This window comes from Brassica napus, chromosome A2 (assembly GCF_020379485.1).
Source record: "Brassica napus cultivar Da-Ae chromosome A2, Da-Ae, whole genome shotgun sequence".
NCBI classification, from domain to species: domain Eukaryota; kingdom Viridiplantae; phylum Streptophyta; class Magnoliopsida; order Brassicales; family Brassicaceae; genus Brassica; species Brassica napus.
Genome location: NC_063435.1, coordinates 2655298 through 2677682, shown reverse-complemented (window position 1 = coordinate 2677682; position 22385 = coordinate 2655298). Strand labels below are relative to the sequence as shown.

The 22385-nt window shown below is 37.6% G+C and overlaps 4 protein-coding genes and 1 pseudogene across 10 annotated transcripts; 4 read left to right on the top strand and 1 right to left on the bottom strand.

Moving 5' to 3' along the window:
* Positions 1-84: 84 nt before the first annotated feature.
* On the top strand, positions 85-1843 carry LOC106431489 (GDSL esterase/lipase At5g18430). Its single transcript, XM_013872291.3, has 5 exons — positions 85-393; positions 556-686; positions 769-1011; positions 1081-1336; positions 1434-1843. The coding sequence occupies exons 1-5, from the start codon at positions 132-134 to the stop codon at positions 1652-1654; spliced, it is 1113 nt and encodes a 370-aa protein (XP_013727745.1). The 5' UTR covers positions 85-131; the 3' UTR covers positions 1655-1843.
* A 2509-nt stretch (positions 1844-4352) lies between these two features.
* LOC111198391 lies at positions 4353-8930 on the top strand (annotated as a pseudogene).
* A 310-nt stretch (positions 8931-9240) lies between these two features.
* LOC106398395 (disease resistance-like protein DSC2) lies at positions 9241-17330 on the top strand. Of its 7 annotated transcripts, none has more exons than XM_048749302.1 (6): positions 9241-9871; positions 9950-11066; positions 11156-11434; positions 12366-14226; positions 14373-16679; positions 16852-17330. In XM_048749302.1, the coding sequence occupies exons 1-4, from the start codon at positions 9381-9383 to the stop codon at positions 14058-14060; spliced, it is 3582 nt and encodes a 1193-aa protein (XP_048605259.1). In that variant the 5' UTR covers positions 9241-9380; the 3' UTR covers positions 14061-14226; positions 14373-16679; positions 16852-17330. The 7 variants fall into 7 exon arrangements, with proteins under 7 accessions (XP_048605259.1, XP_048605257.1, XP_048605261.1 ...); XM_048749300.1 differs by having other exon boundaries at positions 14324-16679; XM_048749304.1 differs by lacking the exon at positions 14373-16679 and having other exon boundaries at positions 12366-14210.
* Positions 14110-17330, top strand: LOC106431439 (40S ribosomal protein S16). The gene is given in 6 exon segments (XM_048761180.1): positions 14110-14210; positions 14297-14333; positions 15214-15277; positions 15339-15591; positions 15593-16679; positions 16852-17330. Coding segments are annotated over 5 exon segments (603 nt in total). The 3' UTR covers positions 15741-16679; positions 16852-17330.
* A 598-nt stretch (positions 17331-17928) lies between these two features.
* On the bottom strand, positions 17929-19722 carry LOC106431438 (uncharacterized protein DDB_G0284459). Its single transcript, XM_013872241.3, has 4 exons — positions 19459-19722; positions 18719-19009; positions 18424-18618; positions 17929-18168 (listed from the first exon to the last, which is right to left on the bottom strand). The coding sequence occupies exons 1-4, from the start codon at positions 19465-19467 to the stop codon at positions 18121-18123; spliced, it is 543 nt and encodes a 180-aa protein (XP_013727695.3). The 5' UTR covers positions 19468-19722; the 3' UTR covers positions 17929-18120.
* Between the last annotated feature and the right edge of the window lie 2663 nt (positions 19723-22385).

Genomic DNA, 22385 nt, shown 5'->3' with positions numbered 1-22385 from the left:
TGGGATTGAATTCAGTTGAATAAATCACATGAAAAGTTTAAACCAAAATTTCAACTTATATAAATTTCACTCTTCATTATATCTTGAAGTCATTTTCAAACTCAAATAAATAAAAAAAAACAAAACGCCGGATGGCGGTATCAACTAGAAGACCCGGATCAATGATGGTTATAGCAAACGTGTCTATGTTCCTAGCATTGGTTGTGTCCGGTCCTATCGCAGTTGAGGCTGCACGTGCCTTCTTCGTGTTCGGAGACTCGCTCGTCGACAGTGGCAACAACAACTATTTAGTGACGACTGCACGTGCCGATGCTCCACCATATGGAATTGATTTTCCATCTCGGAGACCAACCGGACGGTTTTCCAACGGTCTTAACATTCCAGATCTCATCAGTTACGTTTGCTTACTAATCTCATTAACAGTTTTAGAGTAATAGCACATGCAAACATATACTTGTATTTTACCAAAAAAAACATATACTTGTAAGATGTAAATATTATAAAACATATATTATCATCATCATTCATAATAACCAGTTGGTTAGTATTGATTAGGTGAGGCAATTGGCAATGAAGAGTCACCGTTACCGTACCTTAGTCCGCAGCTAAGGGGACGTAGATTGCTTAACGGTGCCAATTTCGCATCCGCCGGCATAGGAATCCTCAATGATACCGGATTTCAATTCGTAAGTAACCAAACTGGATTAACATAAATTAAAATCTCCATAAGTCATCCGATTTTCTATAGATAAGAGTTTCGGTATGCAGATAAACATTATAAGAATGTACCAACAACTAGCCTACTTCCAACAATACCAACAACGTGTGAGCCGCTTGATTGGGATACCACGAACACAAAGGCTCGTGAGGCAATCGCTTGTACTAATCACGGTCGGTGGCAACGACTTCGTGAACAACTATTTCTTGGTGCCATATTCCGCTAGGTCGCGCCAGTATTCACTTCCTGACTACGTCCGGTTACTAATCTCCGAGTACAAGAAGATACTAATGGTAATAACAACCTTAAACAATTTTTTTGTTAAGTGCACAAGGTAACAACTTAATTTGAGTTATTTTTAGAGGTTACATTCGCTTGGAGTGGGTCGAGTTCTAGTGACGGGAGCCGGACCCCTAGGATGTGCACCGGCCGAGCTGGCGAGATCAAGCTCGTCCAGTGGGAGATGCTCAGCTGAGTTACAACGAGCGGCGGCTCTATACGATCCTCAGCTAACCCAAATGATAAATGCACTTAACAGAAAGATTGGGAAAACTGTTTTTATTGCAGCAAACACTAACCAAATGCAAATAGATTTTCTAACCACTCCACGAAGATTCGGTAATTAAATTAAATTGAGTTTTCACTTTCTAATTAGTATCTGCTTTTTTTTCCGACAAGAAAGTGTTATAACATTTTTTTGTTCGGTGGATTATAGGATTTATAACGTCGAAGGTTGCTTGTTGCGGACAAGGGCCATACAATGGGATGGGTTTGTGTACGGTACTATCGAACTTGTGTCGGAACCGTGAGTTATACGTGTTTTGGGACGCGTTTCATCCATCCGAGAAGGCAAACCGCATAATAGTCCGTCATATATTGACCGGTACCACCAAGTATATGAACCCTATGAACCTTAGCTCTGCTCTTGCCCTATGAGCCACACATGATGAAGTGGGAAACTCAGTTTGAGCAATCCCTAAGTTCAGTTTTATTCATTTATACTATATTATTCAGTTCTCAAGATGTATGTGTTCGAGTACATGAGAATGAAATAACTCAAGTTGTTCTGAATGTAACTTGTTTCATTATTTGTAATTTTAATTGAAAAGTTGTTTATGATTTTAATTATTTACTTGACGACTCCCAGCGCCACCATGCATGCATGGACTGATGCATGGACATATGAAATTATCATTTCTCTTATAACCTTAATATTATTAATTTGTTTCTTAAATTTGATAACCACATTATATAAATCACATTCAATACTAATTCTAAAATACAGAATTTAAAGATATTAAATGACTCAGAATTTTTGTAAAAGTCGTAAATTATAAAACCCTGGCTAGTATAAACCCAAAATTGAGACCCATACTGGTATACCTGGTTCAAATAATTTTTTGTTTGTCAACTCAAATAAATTTTCTTAGATTTGTATTTCTAATTATTCCTTCCGTATATGCCAAATGCATTTATTTAGGTAAATCTTTTAACACCATCTTGTAGTTATGTGAAATCGTGCTCGTGCTCTGAGCCTCTGAAATATGAGTTCTCAGATTTCTTGGCTTAACAGTTGGTAGATTTATTGTAAAATACGCTATGCGCTAGTCGGACGGTTGACAACTGTATAGCATATGAACGTATATACGTTTGTATATACAGACGTTTATGCGGGATATATACAGTGTATACAGGGTATATACGGTGTATATTTTCTTTTGAAAAATATATATAAGCTAATTATATATATGATATAAAGTTAAAACGATTGTATGAACTCCAAGTTAAAAAAATTATAATTTTTATTTATGCTCATGTATATATAATTTTGGCTAATTTTGTTATAAAATTCATTAAGGATGTGAAATATGTGTGTGTCCCACATCAGTTTATGTGGAAACGTAAAGCCTAACAAGAGCTCTAATATTTGACCCAAAACAAAAACAAAAACTTAGTAAGGGAAACACTCAAACGATATAATTATCTGTAGCTATCTTTTTAATGTGATTCAGTCGATTTGTGAACAAGCCGTATTATTTAACCGTACAAGTAAAAACGGAACGGTAGCTGACCGTTCAGCGCCTGGACAACGTATATACATCCGAATTCATCGTATTTTAGAACAGTACTAACAAGTGGTATATCGTTCAAATACATGCAGAATAGGCTTCTAAGGCTTGTTTGCGTCTTCTTGCAGAGTTTAATTCGTAACAACATCATTGACGGTTGTCGGTATGTAACTGTTCTCATCTGTGTTTTGTTTTGACTGATTGCTATCAGATTTAGATGAATGTTTTTGGTAAATGGAAACACCGAAGGATCTATTTATAGAAGTTCAAGCATTCTGCATTGACTTTTCACGGATAAGAGAAGCAGCTGGTCTCTTCAGGCTCTTGAAAACATTGGAATGAATAAAATTGACTCTTTCTTCTTGTCCTTGTCAACATCTCAGTCTATCTTCACCAACGTTGAGTTGGCCTAGTGGTAAACAGGTTGCGGCTGTAACTATAGTCACCTTGACTCAATTCATGCTGGAAAGACTATTTACAATGTTTGGATTCCCGGCAAAAAGGTGATCAGCATTTGAATACTAGGAGGTCGTGGTTTGATGATATAATTTGATAACCGGTGATCTTGTCCGAAAATATTTGTGCCGAGATGATATATATCTGACTACCTTCTTAGGTTTAATGTAGATTCAGTAGAGAATTGTGGCCTCGACTCTATGACGAGCTACTTACATGGTTTTCAGACTTTTATTGATGTTGTTTTATGGGCAATCACGCAGGCTCAACATAAAGCAATGCTCTGTTAAGGAAAATACTGGTTAATTTTGAGTGTGTGCGCATACTTGCCACTACCTCGTGTTTTTAGTGGCCGGCAATTTTAAGAACGTTCTTCAAATAAAACTGTTAACCAAACTTGAAACTCGTTTTCTCAATCCAAACTATTGATTGAACTCTGAGTCTTTAGTGACAAGTGGTGATGATTCTTGTCAAATGTCATAGCTATATTTAGATTCTTGTCAAAGATCAATCTATAATTTAGATTGAGAAAACAGAGTTTAACCTCCTCAATACATTTCCATGTCTTCCAGACACAATAGAATAGTTGAGTTTCAGCAGGACAGAGATCCATGTTAATGAACAGCTGCATGAAGCAAAGAAGCATCGATGCTGGGATTTCTAGGCTGGAACATATCAAAACACTAGATTTCTTGGGGTGCAAGAATGTTGTGTATTTTTCCTGAAAATTTCTCTAAGAGCTCTCTCTGGTTCGGACATAATCTGGGGATGAAAATGAGAAACATCCAAAATGCTGATCTTCCTCGACCATTTTATTTCAGGAATAGTTATATGGACACAATCCTGGATTGCATCACACGTCACTGTCAGTTGCCTTTTCTGAATTCATCATGATCAGTCTCTAACAATATAGTGAAGCATTTCATTTTGATTGATGAACTAAGATCGGGAGAAGAATGGCATGATGATGATGATGATAATGCTGACTGAATAGAGTTTGATTTTTTTTTTTCAAGTTGGACCCCATCTTTTACGCTTGTCTTCCAGTTTCTATTCACGCGTAATTTCTTGACTTTTCTTCTCCATCAGTGCATCCTTATCTATCTACGCGTCTCTACTCTTTTACGTGGTTATGAACCACACACATACAACACAAAGCCTCTTTTTTCTTATCTCTTCTTCAGATCTGAAAGCTTTGTGATCATTTTCTTCTTGCTGCTATTCATGGCTTCTTCTTCTTTATCTCTGCCTTGCAGTTGTTTGTATGACGCCTTCGTGAGCTTCCGTGGAGAAGACGTGCGCAAAGACTTTCTTAGTCACCTTGTGAAAGAGCTCAAAAGCAAGGCTATCACACCGTTCATTGATAACGAGATGAAGCGAGGCGAATCCATCAACGCCGAGCTTGTAGGAGCAATCAGACAATCAAGGGTGGCCGTTGTCTTGCTCTCCCCTGACTATGCTTCTTCAAGCTGGTGTTTGGATGAGTTGGTGGAAATCATGAAGTGCAAAAAAGAGAAACAACAAAAAGTGATACCCATTTTCTATAAAGTGGATCCATCTGATATTAAGAAGCAGACCGGACATTTCGGAAAAACCTTTGAGAAATCCTGTGTGGGGAAAACAGAAGGGGTGACCCAGGCATGGAGGCAAGCTTTGAAGGATGTCGCGGTTCTAGCTGGTTATGACTCTAGCAACTGGTTTGTTCACTTTTACTTCCACTTGCTTATTATATTATGGGGAGCTACTTTTTCATGATGTATGTTTTAATGGTTAGCCTCTGTTTTTGTTAGGCAAAACGAAGCTGAATTGATAGAAAAAATTGCTGTAGATCTTATGGATGTGCTGGGTTTAACACCATCAACAGATTTTGATGATCTTGTTGGCATGGAAACTCGTATGGAGGAGATAAACTCGTTGTTGGACCTAACAGCAGGTGATGACGTTAAGATTATAGGAATTGTGGGTCCTGCTGGGATTGGTAAGACGACCACAGCCAGAGCTTTGTACAACCGATTCTCTCGTGATTTTCCGTTCAGCACGTTTATTGAGGATATCAGAGGGAGTAAAGAGATGCCTTCTCTCGGTGGTTCCCTTGAAAAATATCAGTTGGATTATCAGAAAGAGTTACTGTCTCGGATTTTCAAGCAAAAGGATTATGAGGTTCCTCACTTGCAAGTGGCTGAACAAAGGCTGAGAGACAAAAAAGTGTTGATTGTTCTTGATGAAGTGGATTGCTTGTTGAAACTAGAGGCGATGGCAAAAAGGCCTGACTGGTTTGGTCCCGGAAGTATGCTTATCATTACAACCGAAGATAGAAACCTTCTCAAGGCACACAACATCAAATGCATTTACGATATGAAACTTCCGGAGAATGTTGAGGCATTTCAGATCTTCTGCCAATATGCTTTTCCTCAAAACTCTCCATTTGAAGGTTTTGAAGAGCTTGCTTGGGAAGTTACTCGACTTGCTGGTAATCTTCCTCTAGGCCTGAGAATCATGGGAGCGTCTCTACGAGGAAAGACCATGGATGAGTGGATGAAAGCAATGCCAAGTCTCAGGTCTAGCCTTGACAGCAAGATTGAATCAATTCTAATGTTTGGCTACAACGGCTTATCTCAAAAATATAGAGATCTTTTTCTGTATATTGCATGTTTCTTTGTTGATTTCAAGGTTGATCGCTTGAAATGTTTACTTGCAAATTGTGGTTTGGACGTCGACCACGGGCTTCAAGTCTTGGCTGATAAATGTTTTATATCTTTTAAATACACATACGTAGCGATGCATAGTATACTGCAACAACTGGGTAGAGAAATTGTCAAGAAAGAGTCTTTGAAGGAGCCTGGAAAGCGACAGTTCTTGATGGATACTGCGGAAATTTCTGATGTACTTGAAGAAAATACTGTAAGTTTCTTTTTTTTTCTTAACATCAGCACTCTTCTGTTTCCTTGGGGTTTGTAAGCTGAGATTTATTAGTTCTTTTTGAATAATCTATTCTTAGGGTACTGGAACTGTTCTAGGCATAATGTTGCGTATGCCAAAGGGAGAGGTAATCCAAATAAGTAAAAGAGCTTTCGATGGGATGAATAATCTCCAGTTTCTAGTAGTAGAATTTAATTACATAGGCATACGTATGAACATAGATTCTACGTTAGGCATACCCGAGGGCCTCAACTGTCTTCCCGACAAACTAAGATGGATAGAATGGGACCTTTGTCCATTGAGATTTTGGCCTTCCAAATTCTCTGGCAAGTTTCTTGTCGAACTAAGCATGCGACGTAGCAAATTTGAGAAGCTTTGGGAGGGAATCAAAGTAAGAATATTCAGCCATTTTTTCCTTTGTGTTGTATTTCATGTAAAGTGCATTAGTCATTTCTCTAAAACTTATTTTTCTTCTTTTTAATTTTTTGGGTACAGCCTCTCCAATGCCTCAAGCGGATGATTTTGTGTTCTTCTGAGTATTTGAAAGAGATTCCAGATCTCTCAAAAGCAACAAATCTCGAGGAATTATATTTCAATTGTTGTCAGTCGTTTGAAAAAATTCAGTGGTGGCTCAAGTTTGAAATCACTTTATCTGTGCCATACTGCCATAAAGGAAGTGCCATCATCAATGAGCACTTGGTCTTGTCTTTATAATTTGAATATGTCTGGGTGTAGCAACCTCGAGAAGTTCCCAAATGTTCCAGACAGTGTTGAACTGTTGAATTTGGGCAGTACAGGGATAGAGGAGGTTCCTCCATGGATCGAGAAGTTATCTCGTCTGCGTCAACTAATTATGAATGGATGCCAAAAGCTGAAAAGGATATCTCGAAACATTTCTAAGTTGGAGAATCTTGAGCTTCTTGTTCTGGGTTTCAGTGTTTTTGATGACCGTGCAAAAGATTATGAATATATAGCTAGTTATCCTCACTTATTTGAAGCAATAATCGAGTGGGGACCTGACTTGAAGCGCAGTTGGAGATTACGATCAGACTTGGACGTTGACTACATTTTGCCGATATGTCTACCCGAGAATGCTCTTACATCTCCAGTATCATTACGTTTACGTGGTGATTGTTTAAAGACTATTCCTGATTGCGTAAGACTTCTCAGGGAGCTAATTAAACTTGACGTCAGAGGATGCAGAAAGCTTGTAGCACTTCCCCCGCTTCCAGGTTCTCTTCTATCAATAGATGCAGAAGGGTGTAAATTCTTGAAGAGAATAGTCTCGTCCTTTCAAAATCCGAACCTTTGCCTAGACTTTGCTGGCTGCATCAAACTGAATAAAAAATCGAGAAAGCTCATCCAGACATCAACTTGCAAATATGCGCTCTTACCAGGAGAAGAAGTGCCTGCATACTTTCGTCACCGAGCTACTTCATGTTCCTTAACGATCAACGTAACTCCAAAACCTCTTCCTTCATCCTTCAGATTCAAAGCTTGCAAATATGCGCTCTTACCAGGAGAAGAAGTGCCTGCATACTTTCGTCACCGAGCTACTTCATGTTCCTTAACGATCAACTTAACTCCAAGACCTCTTCCTTCATCCTTCAGATTCAAAGCTTGCATCTTGCTGTCAGAAAACAACACTTATCGCCCGGATCATAGTGATGACAATGATGAAACATGTTTTTTCATAAGGGAGGAAAATATTCGTAATTTCTTTATGCCTGAAATATCGTCGCATAATTTATTGATGCGTGTGTCTTATTGCGTCAGTGGTAAACAGAATTCCCTCACAATCCGAAGTGAGTCAAAGCAGTTCCATCATGTGCTAACTCGACGTGCAATTTCAGAGTATCTGTATATATTTGAAGATTCTGTCTCTCTAAACCAGGATTGTCCTGAAGCCGAAGAAGTCACTTTCAGCGAGCTTTTTTTTCAGTTCGTAGAGGATAATAGCTTCTGGGAGGTCAAAGGCTGCGGAGTTTTGGAAGTCCCTCATTGTATTACTGACGGAAATGCAGATGATGATGATGATGGTGACGGAGATGAAAGTAATGATGATGATGATGATAGTGGTGAAGGTGCTGAGGATGAAGCGGATGAAGGTGTTGATGATGAGGAGGATATAGATGAAATGGACATTGACATAGACGCAAACAATGAAACTGAAGAAGCAGGAGAAGAATCTGGTCGTGATGAGGATTCAGAGACAATGATCAGGAAACAAAAGAGTTTAGACCTTGGCTCGTCTGTGAACGCTTTGATAACGATGATGAATAGGATGAGAATTCATTGATGTGTGCGTCTTGTAGTTGGGGGTAAACAGAATAGCCTCAGGGTCTCATATGGATCAAACCAGCGCGATATGCCTTATCTATATGGATACGAAGAAGAATCAGGACGTGATGAGGATGCAGAGATGAGGAGCATGAAACGAATGAGGTTAAGCCTTGTGTAGGTATTGTAAAATTGTCATGTTGTTAAGCGTTGTGTAGGGATTATTTAGGATATGAAATTGCATGATTTAGGTTCAGTAAAGGAAATACTGATTGCAGGATCTCAGTGGTGACCAAGTAAAAGAAACAGCTATTGAAAGCTCATGGGATCAAGCTCATATACAAAGCTCATCTATCTGTTTTGTTACACTTACAGTTTGTTTTGTGAGTTTATTAGCGCATATACTTACCATCATCGTAGGTTTAAGGTTTCCTCACATTCAAAGATATTGATATCAAGAGAACCAAAAGTTTGGTGATGTTAACTAACTCAACTACTCAATCAAGAACCTGAACCCTGAAAATCTGCACTACACATATTCTCAGAATGCACATATCTATTAATTTATAAATGTTGATTATTACTGAGATTTTGCATAAGGAAAACCTAAAGAAACGTACGAGAATATCATCATGAGAATAAGGAAAAGGTTAGGACTAGTTTCGTAATAAATGGAAAGTTGAAGGATTACAAATTTATTATTAAAGTAAACATCGTTGAATCTTCCTTCCATGAGTCTTCCTCTCCACTCGTCTTTGGTTGGACTCTTTTCTGTGGTTCTGTGTCTTCGTTGAAACTTCCTCTCCACTTTTGTCTTTCTTCTCTATTTACTTTTGTCTTTGGAAACATTTTTGAGGCTCTGTGTCATCGTTGTTATTTCTCTCTTTTGCTGAAATCATTGCGATTCTTTTCTTCAGTTCATTGCGTGCTCTCTACTCATGGCTTCTCTGTCTCGCACTTTGAAACATGATGTCTTCCCGAGCTTCTGTGGACGAGACGTGCGCAAAACCTTTCTTAGTCACCTTCTGAAAGAGCTCAAAAGCAAGGGAATCCAAACTTTCATAGATGACGAGATTGATCGAGGCCAACGTATCGGTCCCGAGCTCGTACTAGCGATCAGAGAGTCAAGGGTTGCCATTGTCTTGCTCTCCGTTAACTACGCTTCTTCAAGCTGGTGTTTGGATGAGTTAGTGGAGATCATGAAAGGCAAGGCAGAGGATCAAGATGAGTTGGAGGAAATCATGGAGAGGGATCAACAAAAAGTGATGACCATTTTCTACGAAGTGGATCCATCTGATGTTAGGAAGCAGACCGGAGATTTCGGGAAAGCCTTTGAAAAAACCTGTGTGGGGAAAGAAGAAAAGGTCAAGGCATGGAGGGAAGCTTTGGAGGGTGTCGCCAATATAGCTGGTTATGACTCTCGGAGATGGTTCGTTCACTCTTATTATATGTAGCTACTTTTCATGCATGTTTGTCTGTTTTAATGGTTAGCCTCTGTTTTTGCTAGGGAAAACGAAGCTGATTTGATCAACAAAATTGCCGTTGAGCTTATGATTGTATTGGGTTTTACACCATCAAAAGACTTTGACGACTTTGTTGGCATAGGAGCTCGTATCATAGAGATAAAATCCAAGTTCATCCTACAATCAGAAGAAGTTAAGGTGATTATGATGGTGGGTCCTGCCGGGATTGGGAAGACGACCACTGCCAGAGTTTTATACAACCAACTCTCTCCTGGTTTTCCATTCAGCACTTTTTTGGAGAATATCAGAGGAAGTTATGAGAAGCCTTGTGGTAACGACTATCAGTTGAAGTTGCGTTTGCAGAAAAAGATGTTGTCTCAAATATTCAACCAAAGTTATATTGAGGTTGGTCACTTACGAGTGGCTCAAGAAAAGCTGAGTGACAAAAAAGTGTTGGTTGTTCTTGATGAAGTGGATAGCTGGTGGCAACTCGAGGCAACGGCATACCAGCGCGGATGGTTTGGTCCCGGGAGTATTATTATCATTACAACCGAAGATAGAAAACTTCTCAAGACACTCAGATTGGGAATCGATCATATCTACGAGATGAAATTTCCAACTAGCGATGAGTCTCTTCAGATCTTCTGCCAATATGCTTTCGGTCGAAAGTCTCCAGATTATGGTTTTGAAGAGCTTGCTAAGGAAGTTACTTGGCTTGCTGGTGATCTTCCTCTAGCCCTGAGAGTCATGGGATCTTATCTACGAGGTATGTCCAGGGACGAGTGGATAGAGGCACTACCAAGGCTCAGGTCTAGCCTTGATAGAGAAATTGAATCAACTCTAAGATTTAGCTACGACGGGTTAAGTGATAAAGATCAAGCTCTTTTTCTACATATTGCATGTTTCTTTTCTTGTTCCCTCTGGAAGGTTGATAGTGTTAAGAGGTGTCTTGCAAACTGTGGTCTGGACGTCAACCATGGACTTCAAGTCTTAGCTGATAAATCTCTTATATATATAGTTTACAAGGGATGCGTAGAGATGCATAGTTTACTTCAAAAAATGGGTAGAGAAATTGTCAAGAAACAGTCTTTGGAGGAGCCTGGAAAGCGACAGTTCTTGATGAATACCACGGAAATTTCTGAAGTACTTGAAAAAAGCACTGTAAGTGTTTTTTACGTATGCAGTATTTTTCTATTTCCTCAGGTTTTTAAGATGAGATTTATTAGTTCCTTTTGAATAATCTCTTCTAGGGTACTGGAAAAGTCATAGGCATATATTCCCATTGCGGTGGGAACTTCCAAATAAGTAAAAGAGCTTTCGATGGGATGAATAATCTCCAGTTTCTAGCAATACTCTACGATGGTCCCTTATGCATGCCCGAGGGCCTCAACTGTTTTCCCGACAAACTCAGATTTATACGTTGGCCCTGCTGTCCATTGAGATTTTGGCCTTCCAAGTTCTTTGGCAAGTTTCTTGTCAAACTAATCATGCCAGATAGCAAATTTGAGAAGCTTTGGGAGGGAATACAAGTAAATATATTCTGGATTTTCTTCTATTTCATGCAGTGTTTTAAAATCCGATCCGTACACTGAACCTGACGACTTACCGGGTTGCTGGATCACTAGATCGACCGCGGATGAACTACATGTTAATAAATGAATTAATTTTAGTATATAATAATATATCGCCTATGTAAATAAAAATATAGAAACTAAAGTTTAATATTTTCTAAATGTTTTTAAAACATAAAGTAATAGTTTGGATATGTATATATTTTATGTTTAAAAATATTTAGAAAATACTTAACTTTAGTTTTTATATTTTTATTTTTATTTAACATACAAAATATCAAAAAATAGTTTAGATTATTTAAAATTTTCTATAACAAGGTAAGAGTTATGATATCTAAAAAAGAATCAAGACATAAAATTTATAAATATTTAAATATCTAATGTGAATAATAAATTAAATTTAAAATACAAAATAAACCAAAAATAAAAGATCATTATAATAATTATCAATAACGAAAGTAAACCAACACCAAACCACATCAACTAATTTTGTTTCTCTCTACTATCGTTCATTTCATTTCTTCAGATGACATAGTGAAATTTTCATCAAAATCTAAAATCACAAATATAAAACTGAAAAGGAAAAACTTAACTTTTGTTTTTTTTGTCACCACCTAACTTAATTGGAAACTTAGAATATAAAACATAATTAAAAACTAAAGAAAAAAATAAAAGTTATTTATTGGTTCAACCGGTATCGGATTCCGAGTAAGGTTTTTGCGGGTTTCTAAGTATTGGGTTTTTCACAAAACTTAAACCGGATTTTTTCTGGGTTACCAGGTTTACCGGTTCAACCGCGGGTTTGGGTCGGATTTCAGTGAGATTTTCACGTAAAGCACGGTCAGTCATTTCTCTAACTCAAATTTTACTTTGTTCTTTTTTGGTATAGCCTCTCCATTGCCTCATGCTGATGGATTTGAGTTCCTCATGGCGTCTGAGAAAGATTCCAGATCTCTCAAAAGCAACGAGTCTCGAGAAATTAGATCTCAGTGACTGCAGAAGTTTGTTGAAGCTCACAAGCTCTATTGGCAGTGCAGCTGCGCTTGAGCTACATCTGAGGTATAGTGCGATAGAGGAATTGCCATCATCAATCAGCACCAATCTAGGGGTATTGGATATTACAGGGTGTAAAATCATCAAAGACTTCCCAAATGTTCCTGACAGTATTGTAGAGTTGGTGTTGAGTGAGACAGGTATAGAGGAGGTTCCTCCATGGATTGAGAACTTATTTCGTCTGCGTAAACTAGATATGCATGGATGTGAGAGGCTGAAAATTATATCTCCAAACATTTCTAAGTTGGAGAATCTTGAGTTTCTTGCTCTGAGTAACGTTTACCGTTGGGTGGAGGATCTTGATTTCTTCTTTCAAAAAAAAGAGTATTGCGATTTTGCCAATTACGATGAAGCAATAATCAAGTGGGGGTCTGAAATGAAGCGACGTTGGAGACTAGAAACAGACTTCGATTTTGACTACATTTTGCCGATATGTCTACCCGAAAAGGCTCTTACATCTCCAATATCATTACGTTTCAGCCATAAACGTTTCACGACTATTCCAGACTGCATCAACCATCTTTCCGGACTAACTAAGCTTGACATCACACAATGCAGAAATCTCGTAGCCCTTCCCCCACTTCCAGGTTCCCTTCTATCTATTGATGCACACGGTTGTGGATCCTTGGAGAGTATAGACTCCTCCTCTTTTCAAAATCCAAACATTCGCCTAAAATTTGCTAAGTGCTTCAACCTGAATCAAGAAGCGAGAAGGCTCATCCAGACATCAGCTTGCAAATATGCGCTCTTACCTGGTGAAGAAGTGCCTGCACACTTCACTCACCAAGCTACTTCAGGCTGCCTAACGATCAATATGGCTCCAACACCTCTTCCATCATTCTTGAGATTCAAAGCTTGCATCTTGCTGACAAATGATGGCGATGATGATGAGGATGAGAATTCGTTGATATCTTGTCGCGTCAGTGGTAAACAGAATGGCCACACTGTCCAATATGGATCAAACCAGGTCCACCATATGCCATATCTCGATGGCCAAGCAGAGCATCTATATATATTTGAAGATTCGTTCTCTCTAAACCAGGATTTTCCTGAAGCCGAAGAAGCCACTTTCAGCGAACTTTTTTTCGAGTTCAGAATCCATAATACAGCCTGGAAAGTCAAAGGATGCGGTGTAAGACTATTGGAGGAGGTCGTCCCTCAATGTATTCTTGACGGAAAAGAAACTGAAGACGAAGAATGTAGGGGCATAAACATAGAGGCAAGCAATGAAAATGCAGGTGGAGAGGATAAAGAAAAGGAAGATGATGATGATGGTGGTGAAGGTGCTGAAGATGAAGTGGATGAAGGTGTTGATGCTGAGGAGGATATAGATGGTAATGACGCTGTTTTTTCTAATGCAGGAATCGACATAAACATAGAAGCAAACAATGAAACAGAAGAAGAAGAAGAAGGAGAAGAATCTGGAATTGATGAGGATTCAGAGACAATGATCAGGAAACGAAAGAGTTTAGGCCTTGGCTTGTCTGAGAACTCGTTGATAACGATGATGAAGAGGATGAGAATTCATTGATGCTAGTGTCTTGTAGTAGGGGGTAAACAGAATAGCCTCAGTGTCTCATATGGATCTAACCAGCGCGATATGCCTTATCTATATGGATACGAAGAAGAATCAGGACGTGATGAATGAGGATGCAGAGATGAGGAGCATGAAACGAATGAGGTTAAGCCTTGTGTAGGTATTGTAAAATTGTCATGTTGTTAAGCCTTGTGTATGGGTTATTTAGGATATGAAGTTGCATGATTTAGGTTCAGTAAAGGAAAGATTGATTGCAGGATCTTAAAGGTTTTGTTAGTTCTTGATGATGTGTTGATAATAAACTAGAACAATGTGTGGCTTCAACACGGGTGGCAGACGAGAGTAAACAGGGGACATTTACGAAGCTTGCTAAGCAAGGATCAGATCATGCAGTGACCAAACGCAGAAGCTGTTTTATAAGTGGCTCAAGAGATCCGGTACTGGTGAAGAGGCACAATGGGTTGAATGTATCACCAAAATCAGGTCTTGTTGATACATAAAAAAATCTTTTGTTTTTGAAAACTTACTCTTGCTTACATTGTATATACAATAACTTGAGAGGGACTGAGTTTTGCTACTCTTAAGTTCATTTTGTTGTTGTTTCTGATTCGTATCTCTCGGCTACTGCTACGATCAAAGATACATAATATTGAAAGCTTTAAAGGATTACAAAACAGGTGCTGTGTAATTTAGGGATATAAACTGTAAACATTGACATTTAAAGATAAGTGGAGATGATTCATGTCGCTCTATTTAGATTGTCTACAATTAAGATTTGAGAAGACGAGTTTAACTTCAAATGTGAACAGAAGGCAAAAAAGTAAACGTTCTTTATGTGCAAAGCGTATCTCAACTCTCAAGTATCAGAAGCGTATCTATCAATCATCATCATTTATCAAGATCTGTATCTTACCTTTCCAACTAAAAACAATAAGATCTTTATTAACCTTTAGCTTCTACTCATGGCAGATTCTTCATCTTTGTTGTTGCAGTCTTGCCACTGGAGACACCATGTGTTTCAAACTATATAGACAATGATATCAAGAGAAGCCAAACTATATAAACTATCAGAGAATCTAGGTTTGCGGTTGTAGTGTTGTCGAAGAGATATGCATCTTCAAGTTGGTGTTTGAATGATTTGGTGGAGGTTAAGGAATCTAGCAAGAAGATCTGCGGAGAATTTGGAACAGCATTTGAGGAAGCATGTCAAGGCAAACCAGAGGATGTGAAGCAGAGATGGAGAGAAAGCTTTGGTATATGTGGTTAATATAGCCGCAGAGAGTCTTCTAATATAGCCAGCTGTTGTATCCGTGCAATGCTTCGGAAGGAAGAAGACAGCAGTTGCCGTAACCCACTGCTAACGCGGGTGTGGCCTGATCAAGTTCAACGGTTGTCCAACGGTTGATCAAGTTCTTCTCCTAGGGAAGCACCGCTTCGCAGGTGTGGACACGAGGATACGAGTCAAGGGTGGTGGTCACACTTCCCAGGTCTACGCCATTCGTCAGAGTATCGCCAAGGCGCTGGTTGTATGTTGATGAGCCTTCGAGGAAGGAGGTTAAAGATATTCTTATTCCTTATGATAGGACTCTTCTTGTGGCGGATCCGAGGAGGTGCGAGCCAAAGAAGTTTGGTGGTCGTGGTGCTCCTTCTCGTTTCCAGAAGAGTTACCGTTAATCTTGGTTTGTTTTGTTTTCAGTTTTATGCTTTGTTTTGGTAATGGATATGCTCGAAGAATACATGTTTTGCTATGTTTGCTGTCGGAAAGCTTTAGTATTTTTTTCTCTGTTATTTCTTGTCCTGAGATGTATGGCATTGGCATAGTTGGTTCAATGGTTAGGTTTTATGAGAATGTCGTGACTAGTTGTCTAGTATAGATAGCTAAGATATAACTGATCAAACATCTGGAAACAGGTGATTTTGTCATTTTAAGTTTCTTAATTTGTAGCTTTTAGTGTAGGCTTTGCTGTCGAGTAGAGTAGCTTGTGAGCTCAGACTCTATGATGTAGTTTACATGATTACAAGGCTTTTGTTGATGTTGGTTTATGTGTAAGCACGCCAGATGTAACAGAGGAATGAGCTTTTGTTGATGTTGGTTTACATCTATTCTCAGAATGGCTCATATTATAGATTATGGAAAGTGATCATACTTATTAGAGGCTTTGTACAATACTTATACACGTTAGAAGAGAGTACTAGGTCTTGACTAATTACACATAATAAGGATATCAACTATCTATTTATTTATAAATGTTGATTATTGCTGTTCCTATCCGAGGGAAAAGCTAAAGAAACGTATGAGAATAAGAAAAATGTTAGGAGAAATTCGTAATAAATGGGAAGTTGAAGGATTACAAATTTATTAAAGTAAACATCGTTGAATCTTCCTTCCATGAGTCTTCCTCTCCACTCGTCTTTGGTTGGACTCTTTTCTGTGGTTCTGTGTCTTCGTTGAAACTTCCTCTCCACTTGTGTCTTCTTTTTCTTCTATCTACTCAGAATAGCCTCAGGGTCTCATATGGATCAAACCAGCGCGATATGCCTTATCTATATGGATACGAAGAAGAATCACGACGTGATGAGGATGCAGAGATGAGGAGCATGAAACAAATGAGGGTAAGCCTTTTGTAGGTATTGTAAAATTGTCATGTTGTTAAGCCTTGTGTATGGGTTATTTAGGTTCAGTGAAGGAAAGATTGCAGGATCTTAAAGGTTTTATTAGTTCTTGATGATGTGTTGATAATAAACTAGAACAACTTTGACTCATGCCTTGGTCATACAATCTCAGGTTCTGGAATTATGATCATCGTGACCAAGGAAAATAAACAGCTTCTGAGAGCTCATGGGATCAAAGCCTGCATACAAAGCTCTCCTACGTGGCAGTCTTTGAAGCAGGGATATTATTGTCTTTTTCAGCCATTGATTCTAACAATCAGGCTCTGATAGAATGTTATCCATCAGAGAGAGCAGTCTAGCGATCATGTGCGGACTGAACACGGGTGACAGAAACAGAGCAAGGATCAAATCGTGAAGTGACAAAAGCAGAAGCGGTTTTACACTGGCATGGCTCAAGTGTTACAGTAATGGTGAAGAGCCACAAAGGGATGAATGAATCACCAAAATCAGATCTTATTGATACATAAAAAGTAGTTGTTTTTTTTTGCTATCATCATATTCATATATGAATTTTGTTGCATGGATGTAGAATTGAAAACATGAATTTATTTATTGTTTCCATGTTGGAATACTTCAAACGAATTAGCTTGATACCATTTTTTGTTGAAACGCAGTAGAAATTAAAAGACTATCACCAATTAAGATTGAATATCCTTAATCCTTTTCATTCTTTGATCATTGATCCAATATTTCTCTCGTCTTTGTTTCTATCAGTGGCCAAGTCTAGTTTCAAAAACAAAGGAGAACGATATTCCACATGCAAAGTTGCTTTGATCAATGATTATCGATATTCCAAATGTTGAGAACCGATGTGACGAAATAGAGAGAAAGTTTTGTAAAGACTAAAGTAGAGATGTAACAAAGAGCACTACGAAACCGATCGACAATCATTGATCAAGAAGAATGGGACAACCTCGCTATTACTTTGTTCCCTCTTTTGACTTTTCTATAAACCATGAGTGTGCTCTCCCTCTTTTTCTGCCAAGCCACGTCTATATGACTATATCATATATAGGCCCGGCCCTGAAACTTCTGAAAAAACATTGGACCGGAAGCTTAAAAAAACAAATTTGGGCCAGAATAAATTATAAAAACAAGGAAAACGTTTGCAGTTTCAAAGAATTGAAACCATGACAGCCACTTACTTACTGTGCATGTTTTGTCGGTTGAACTAATAAAACTTTTGAAAAAATGAAGGCCGATAAGTTATGTATTTTAAGACGGCTGGAAGCTGATGCTTCCTCCGTTTCCTACCAGGGCCGCTACTGATCATATATATGTATATTGAGTGAAATTAAATTTATAAAAATACAAATTACATTATTCGATTCATGCATGATCCTACTATTTCTTCTCCTTCTCTTCATTCTTCCTTTTCAGTTTAAGACGTGCATGGAACCAAACATGTTAAAAAGCCAGGCATTCTCTTCTGCAACACCAAATGTATAATATAAATGAGAATAAGAAAAGTATATACACCATTAAAAGTATGAGGTGGCATCAAATTAAAAATATGATCATGAGCTTGATACCATTTTAGATCATTATATAAAAGTGAACAATTTAACAAAAGAAAATATTTGTTATAAAAAAAATGTGTAAATACGTCACTAAATACCATTTATGACATGTTTTCTTTTCAAAAAAAATTTACGTATGAGAGATGGGGATCTTAAAGTCTTACCCTTCTTGAAGAATATAAAAGCTCAGGAGGAATCTTGTAGAGATCCTCATCAACGGGCTTAGGTGGCCTCGAAGCTGAGGCAACGTTGTTTTGGTGCTGCTTCACTCCAGTGACGTCTACATAATACTTGTCTGTCTGTGCACTGACGTCACGCACGCGCCTTTGTGGGCGCCTCCTTTCATTCGTCCCCGCCGTCTACGGCAAGTCATTACACAACAAACCGCGTTTTACTTTAGCTGGTTACATTTATCGAGTTAATTAACAATATAAATAAACATTTATTAATTTGATGAACCTGTCTTGAAGGATGTAGGTGACGTGGACGGGGATGGTGAGAAGCAAGCTTTAGGGCTTCTGCTGAAGAAGAAGAAGAAGAAGAAGAAGAAGAAGAAGAAGAAGAAGAAGAAGAAGAAGATGAAGATGAAGTGGTTGTGTAAGAAGAAATGGAGTGATGATGGTGACGAAGCAGACCAGCTTGTCTTGGATTCTCAAAGTATTGTGTTATTGGCATCTCACTTGCTTCCTCCCATTCTCCAAACCTCGGAACCTGTCCACTTTTCTTTTTGCAGTTATTATCATATCTCCCCTGTCCCATTCATATCAACCAATTTATTATTTATTAGTACATGAATATACTAATCAAGAACCCTGAAAGAATGCTCAAGAGTACTCAATAACCCTTAGATAATCAGATATTCAGAAATCGAAATCAAGAAGTCGCAACAATCAAGACACAAGAGACCCCATAAGAATCATGGAGTCAGGAATTAAAAACATGAAGGGCCAAACACATGAATAGTTTTGGCTATTGCGTATATATCTATGAATGCGAATTCTATAAGTTAGCGAGAGAGAGAGAGAGAGAGATTAGGTTTATGTGAAGTGAGGATACAGTATTAGGCAGGTTTTGCCTATCTTGCTTGATTCTTGACAAAGATATCAATTATTTGCCCCAAAAAAAGTAGAGAGAAAACTTCTGGAATGTTAAAAACGACAGAAAGAACAAAAGGATAGAGGATTAAAAAAATCACTTACATGAGCCATGAGGATATCTTTCTGTTTCGTATCTTCTCTCCACACACTTTTTTTTTTTTGAACACAATCTTCTCTCCACACACTAACACACAAAATAAGAAAAGACTTATCTCCAGAAAGGTTACTGTCTTTTTATAACAAGAATGGGTTATCTAGAGGCAAATTAAAGAAATTGTCCATTTCTTATTAAATAGTCAACTATGAGAGAGAGAGGAAATAAACAAAGTTCTAAAGCTATTTTTTTCTTTTTTGAATAAAAAATTGCTTCTGATTAGTGAAGAGTAGAGTCGCTTTTAAGTAGGCACAATCGGAGACTCTCTCTCCTCTCTCTCTCTCTTCTCTCTTACATACCTTTCACAGAGAGATTGAGATGAGAGTCGGTGACTTTGCTTGACGCCGGTTCGTTTACAGCGACCAGCTTTCCGTCTGTCGGGATCTTCTCCGACATCCATTAGCTTCTACAAGGATGGATTGTTCGGTTTTCGACTCTGGGGCTCATCCTTTCTCAGGATGTAGTCGCCGGCTTTTGACTCTAGCGATCCACCTTCCCCTCCGGTGGTTTCGGCCGGCTTTGCTCCGGAGCTTCCTTCACCCTTCTGGTTTCCGGTGGTTTATGAGCTTCCGGCGAAGATCTATTCTGTCGGTGATGTGCAAAATTCCTCTCGTCGTTGGTGGAGTCTCTAACTCCGGGTTCCTGTTTCCGGTGCGTTTCCGGTGGAACATGCCGATTAGAGCCTCCGTTGATGACTTTCTGGCCGGCGAAGTTCGGTGGCGCCTCGACCAGTGGGCACGTGTCCCTGTCACGCTAAAGTTGCAACGCGTGGATGAGGTCGAGCCGATCCATCTCCTTCCCATCGGTCTTATTTCGACTGGATCTCTTTGTGGGCCTCGTGGTCCTTATGTTTGCCCTTTTCTTGGGCTTTGTTTTGTTGTTACTGTTATGGCCTTTTTCTTATGGGCTTTTGTTGTAAATTTTACCTTGTTTAATAATACTTCAGATGGCAAAAAAAAAGAGTCGCTTTTAAGTTTGTTTGACCGGAAAAATCAATTGGTTAAAGTGTAAATTTCCAAACATATGATGTGTTTATGGTTTTGTTATTTTCAGTTCATTCAAGTGACAAAAGTTTTACATAATTTTTGAAAACTTGTACAAAATGATGTATTCATTAAGATAATAGATATATATATATGAGCAAATTAGTTCAATATACTTAAAATGGTGAGATACCATACAAATGGGGGAAAATGGTAATAATGGAGGAAAGAAAATTGAAGGGATTTAAGATATAAAGTGCAAATAGAGGATATTTAGTGTGTAGGGAGTACAAATTCTCTATATATTATATAGATTATAGTACATAGTTTGCCTATGTGTAACAATCTTTTAAACATTGTCTGATCGAAAGGCGAATACAACATTATGGTTACACATAAAAATAGTCAATATCTATATACTCATTTTACTTCAAAATGTAATTAGTTGTACGTAAAAGCACTAATATTAAGAAAGTTGTTCTTTGGAAAGATGGTATCATTTATACATAAATTTAATCGATTATAAAAATCTCTATGAAATAATTGATTGAACAATACTCAATAAATATAAAATAGCATTGAAATATGAAAATATTTATATTTTAAAATAAAAGAAATTTTTTTAAACTACTTACATTATGAAACATAGAAATTGCATCATTATTATAGATTAAACAATACTCTTCACAATATTACAGACCGAAACTTTTCAATTTTTGGATTATAAGAGAAGAAAAAAACAAGTGAAGAAGGTGGGAGAAGGTGGGAGAAGGATATAGAAGAAAGAGTACGCGTTAGTCTACAGCTTTTAGTTAAGTTTCGTCAGTGACACTGACACATTAATTTTACGTTACAGTCCATTTCAAACTCTTATGCTATAAGAATACGTATCTAACTAGTAGTCTATTGTTATTATATTCTTACTACTGTCGTAATGATTGACTATTATATCGTCGGCCCTCTATTCACATGGAATTCCTGAAACTTTTTTTTATGATTACTATACTGTTATTAGTACTACTATTATGAATGAATACGTAGCATTGATGATTCTTACCTACTAATGATCATCATATAGTATAGGTTTTCATTATGTTCAATCAATGAGCCTGCTCATTAATGAATGGAAACATTTAAGTATTTACATTTGATTGTGACTGATTATCTTTTCTTTTATCAAACACACAATATATGGAGTATCCTAAGTGTCAAATATATACCTCGCCCTGTTTAATTTTGAAGATGTAAATTTGAAAACACTATTATTGGTCCAAACTGAAACCAGACGTTGAGTTGCAGTCCGGCCTCGTGGAGTGATATGCGGTCAGAAATAAACAAGTCTTGACTTTTCATTGTCGTTTCCTAAATTGCTATCTTCCCAATGTGAAAATTAGAAATCCACACCTATTTATTTTATTTGTCTAATTTCATTGAAGAAAAGTAACCATAATCATTTGACCAAATCATAGCTATCAATTTTTGTTAATCAGTTCAGAGCTATTGTGGAGAACATAAAAGACTAGACGCATAGTAATTTTCAGTATTTATGAAAGAGCAGGTATTTTTGTCATGTAGAGTATCTATAATGATCAATCATTGAGAAAAATGCTGTTAAACAAATGGGGATTGAATCCTAATCTCTGAATATATTAGATTTTTCAAAAACTATTGAATGCGAGTAAATTCTATACTAGTTCTCCCTCTGTTTTTAATAGATGGTGTTTTGAAAAAAAAAATTGTTTCAAATTACATGTCGTATTCGATGTTTAATGCAAAATTTATTAATTTTATGTAATACAATTTTTTATATTTTTGTAAATTATTTTATATTAATCAAAATGTGGTTATTTAAATAAATAATGATGTTTTTGTCTAGAAAATTACAAAATTAA

Coding starts and splice junctions, on each gene's coding strand:
- LOC106431489 (XM_013872291.3), top strand. CDS start 132: ATGGCGGTATCAACTAGAAGACCCGGATCAATGATGGTTATAGCAAAC. Junction 394..555: donor TAACATTCCAGATCTCATCA/GTTACGTTTGCT, acceptor AGTATTGATTAG/GTGAGGCAATTGGCAATGAA. Junction 1,012..1,080: donor AGTACAAGAAGATACTAATG/GTAATAACAACC, acceptor AGTTATTTTTAG/AGGTTACATTCGCTTGGAGT.
- LOC106431438 (XM_013872241.3), bottom strand. Junction 18,619..18,718: donor ACCTACATCCTTCAAGACAG/GTTCATCAAATT, acceptor GACTTGCCGTAG/ACGGCGGGGACGAATGAAAG. Junction 18,169..18,423: donor TTTTATATTCTTCAAGAAGG/GTAAGACTTTAA, acceptor TTGGTGTTGCAG/AAGAGAATGCCTGGCTTTTT.
- LOC106398395 (XM_048749304.1), top strand. CDS start 9,381: ATGGCTTCTCTGTCTCGCACTTTGAAACATGATGTCTTCCCGAGCTTC. Junction 9,872..9,949: donor GGTTATGACTCTCGGAGATG/GTTCGTTCACTC, acceptor TGTTTTTGCTAG/GGAAAACGAAGCTGATTTGA. Junction 11,067..11,155: donor AAGTACTTGAAAAAAGCACT/GTAAGTGTTTTT, acceptor AATCTCTTCTAG/GGTACTGGAAAAGTCATAGG.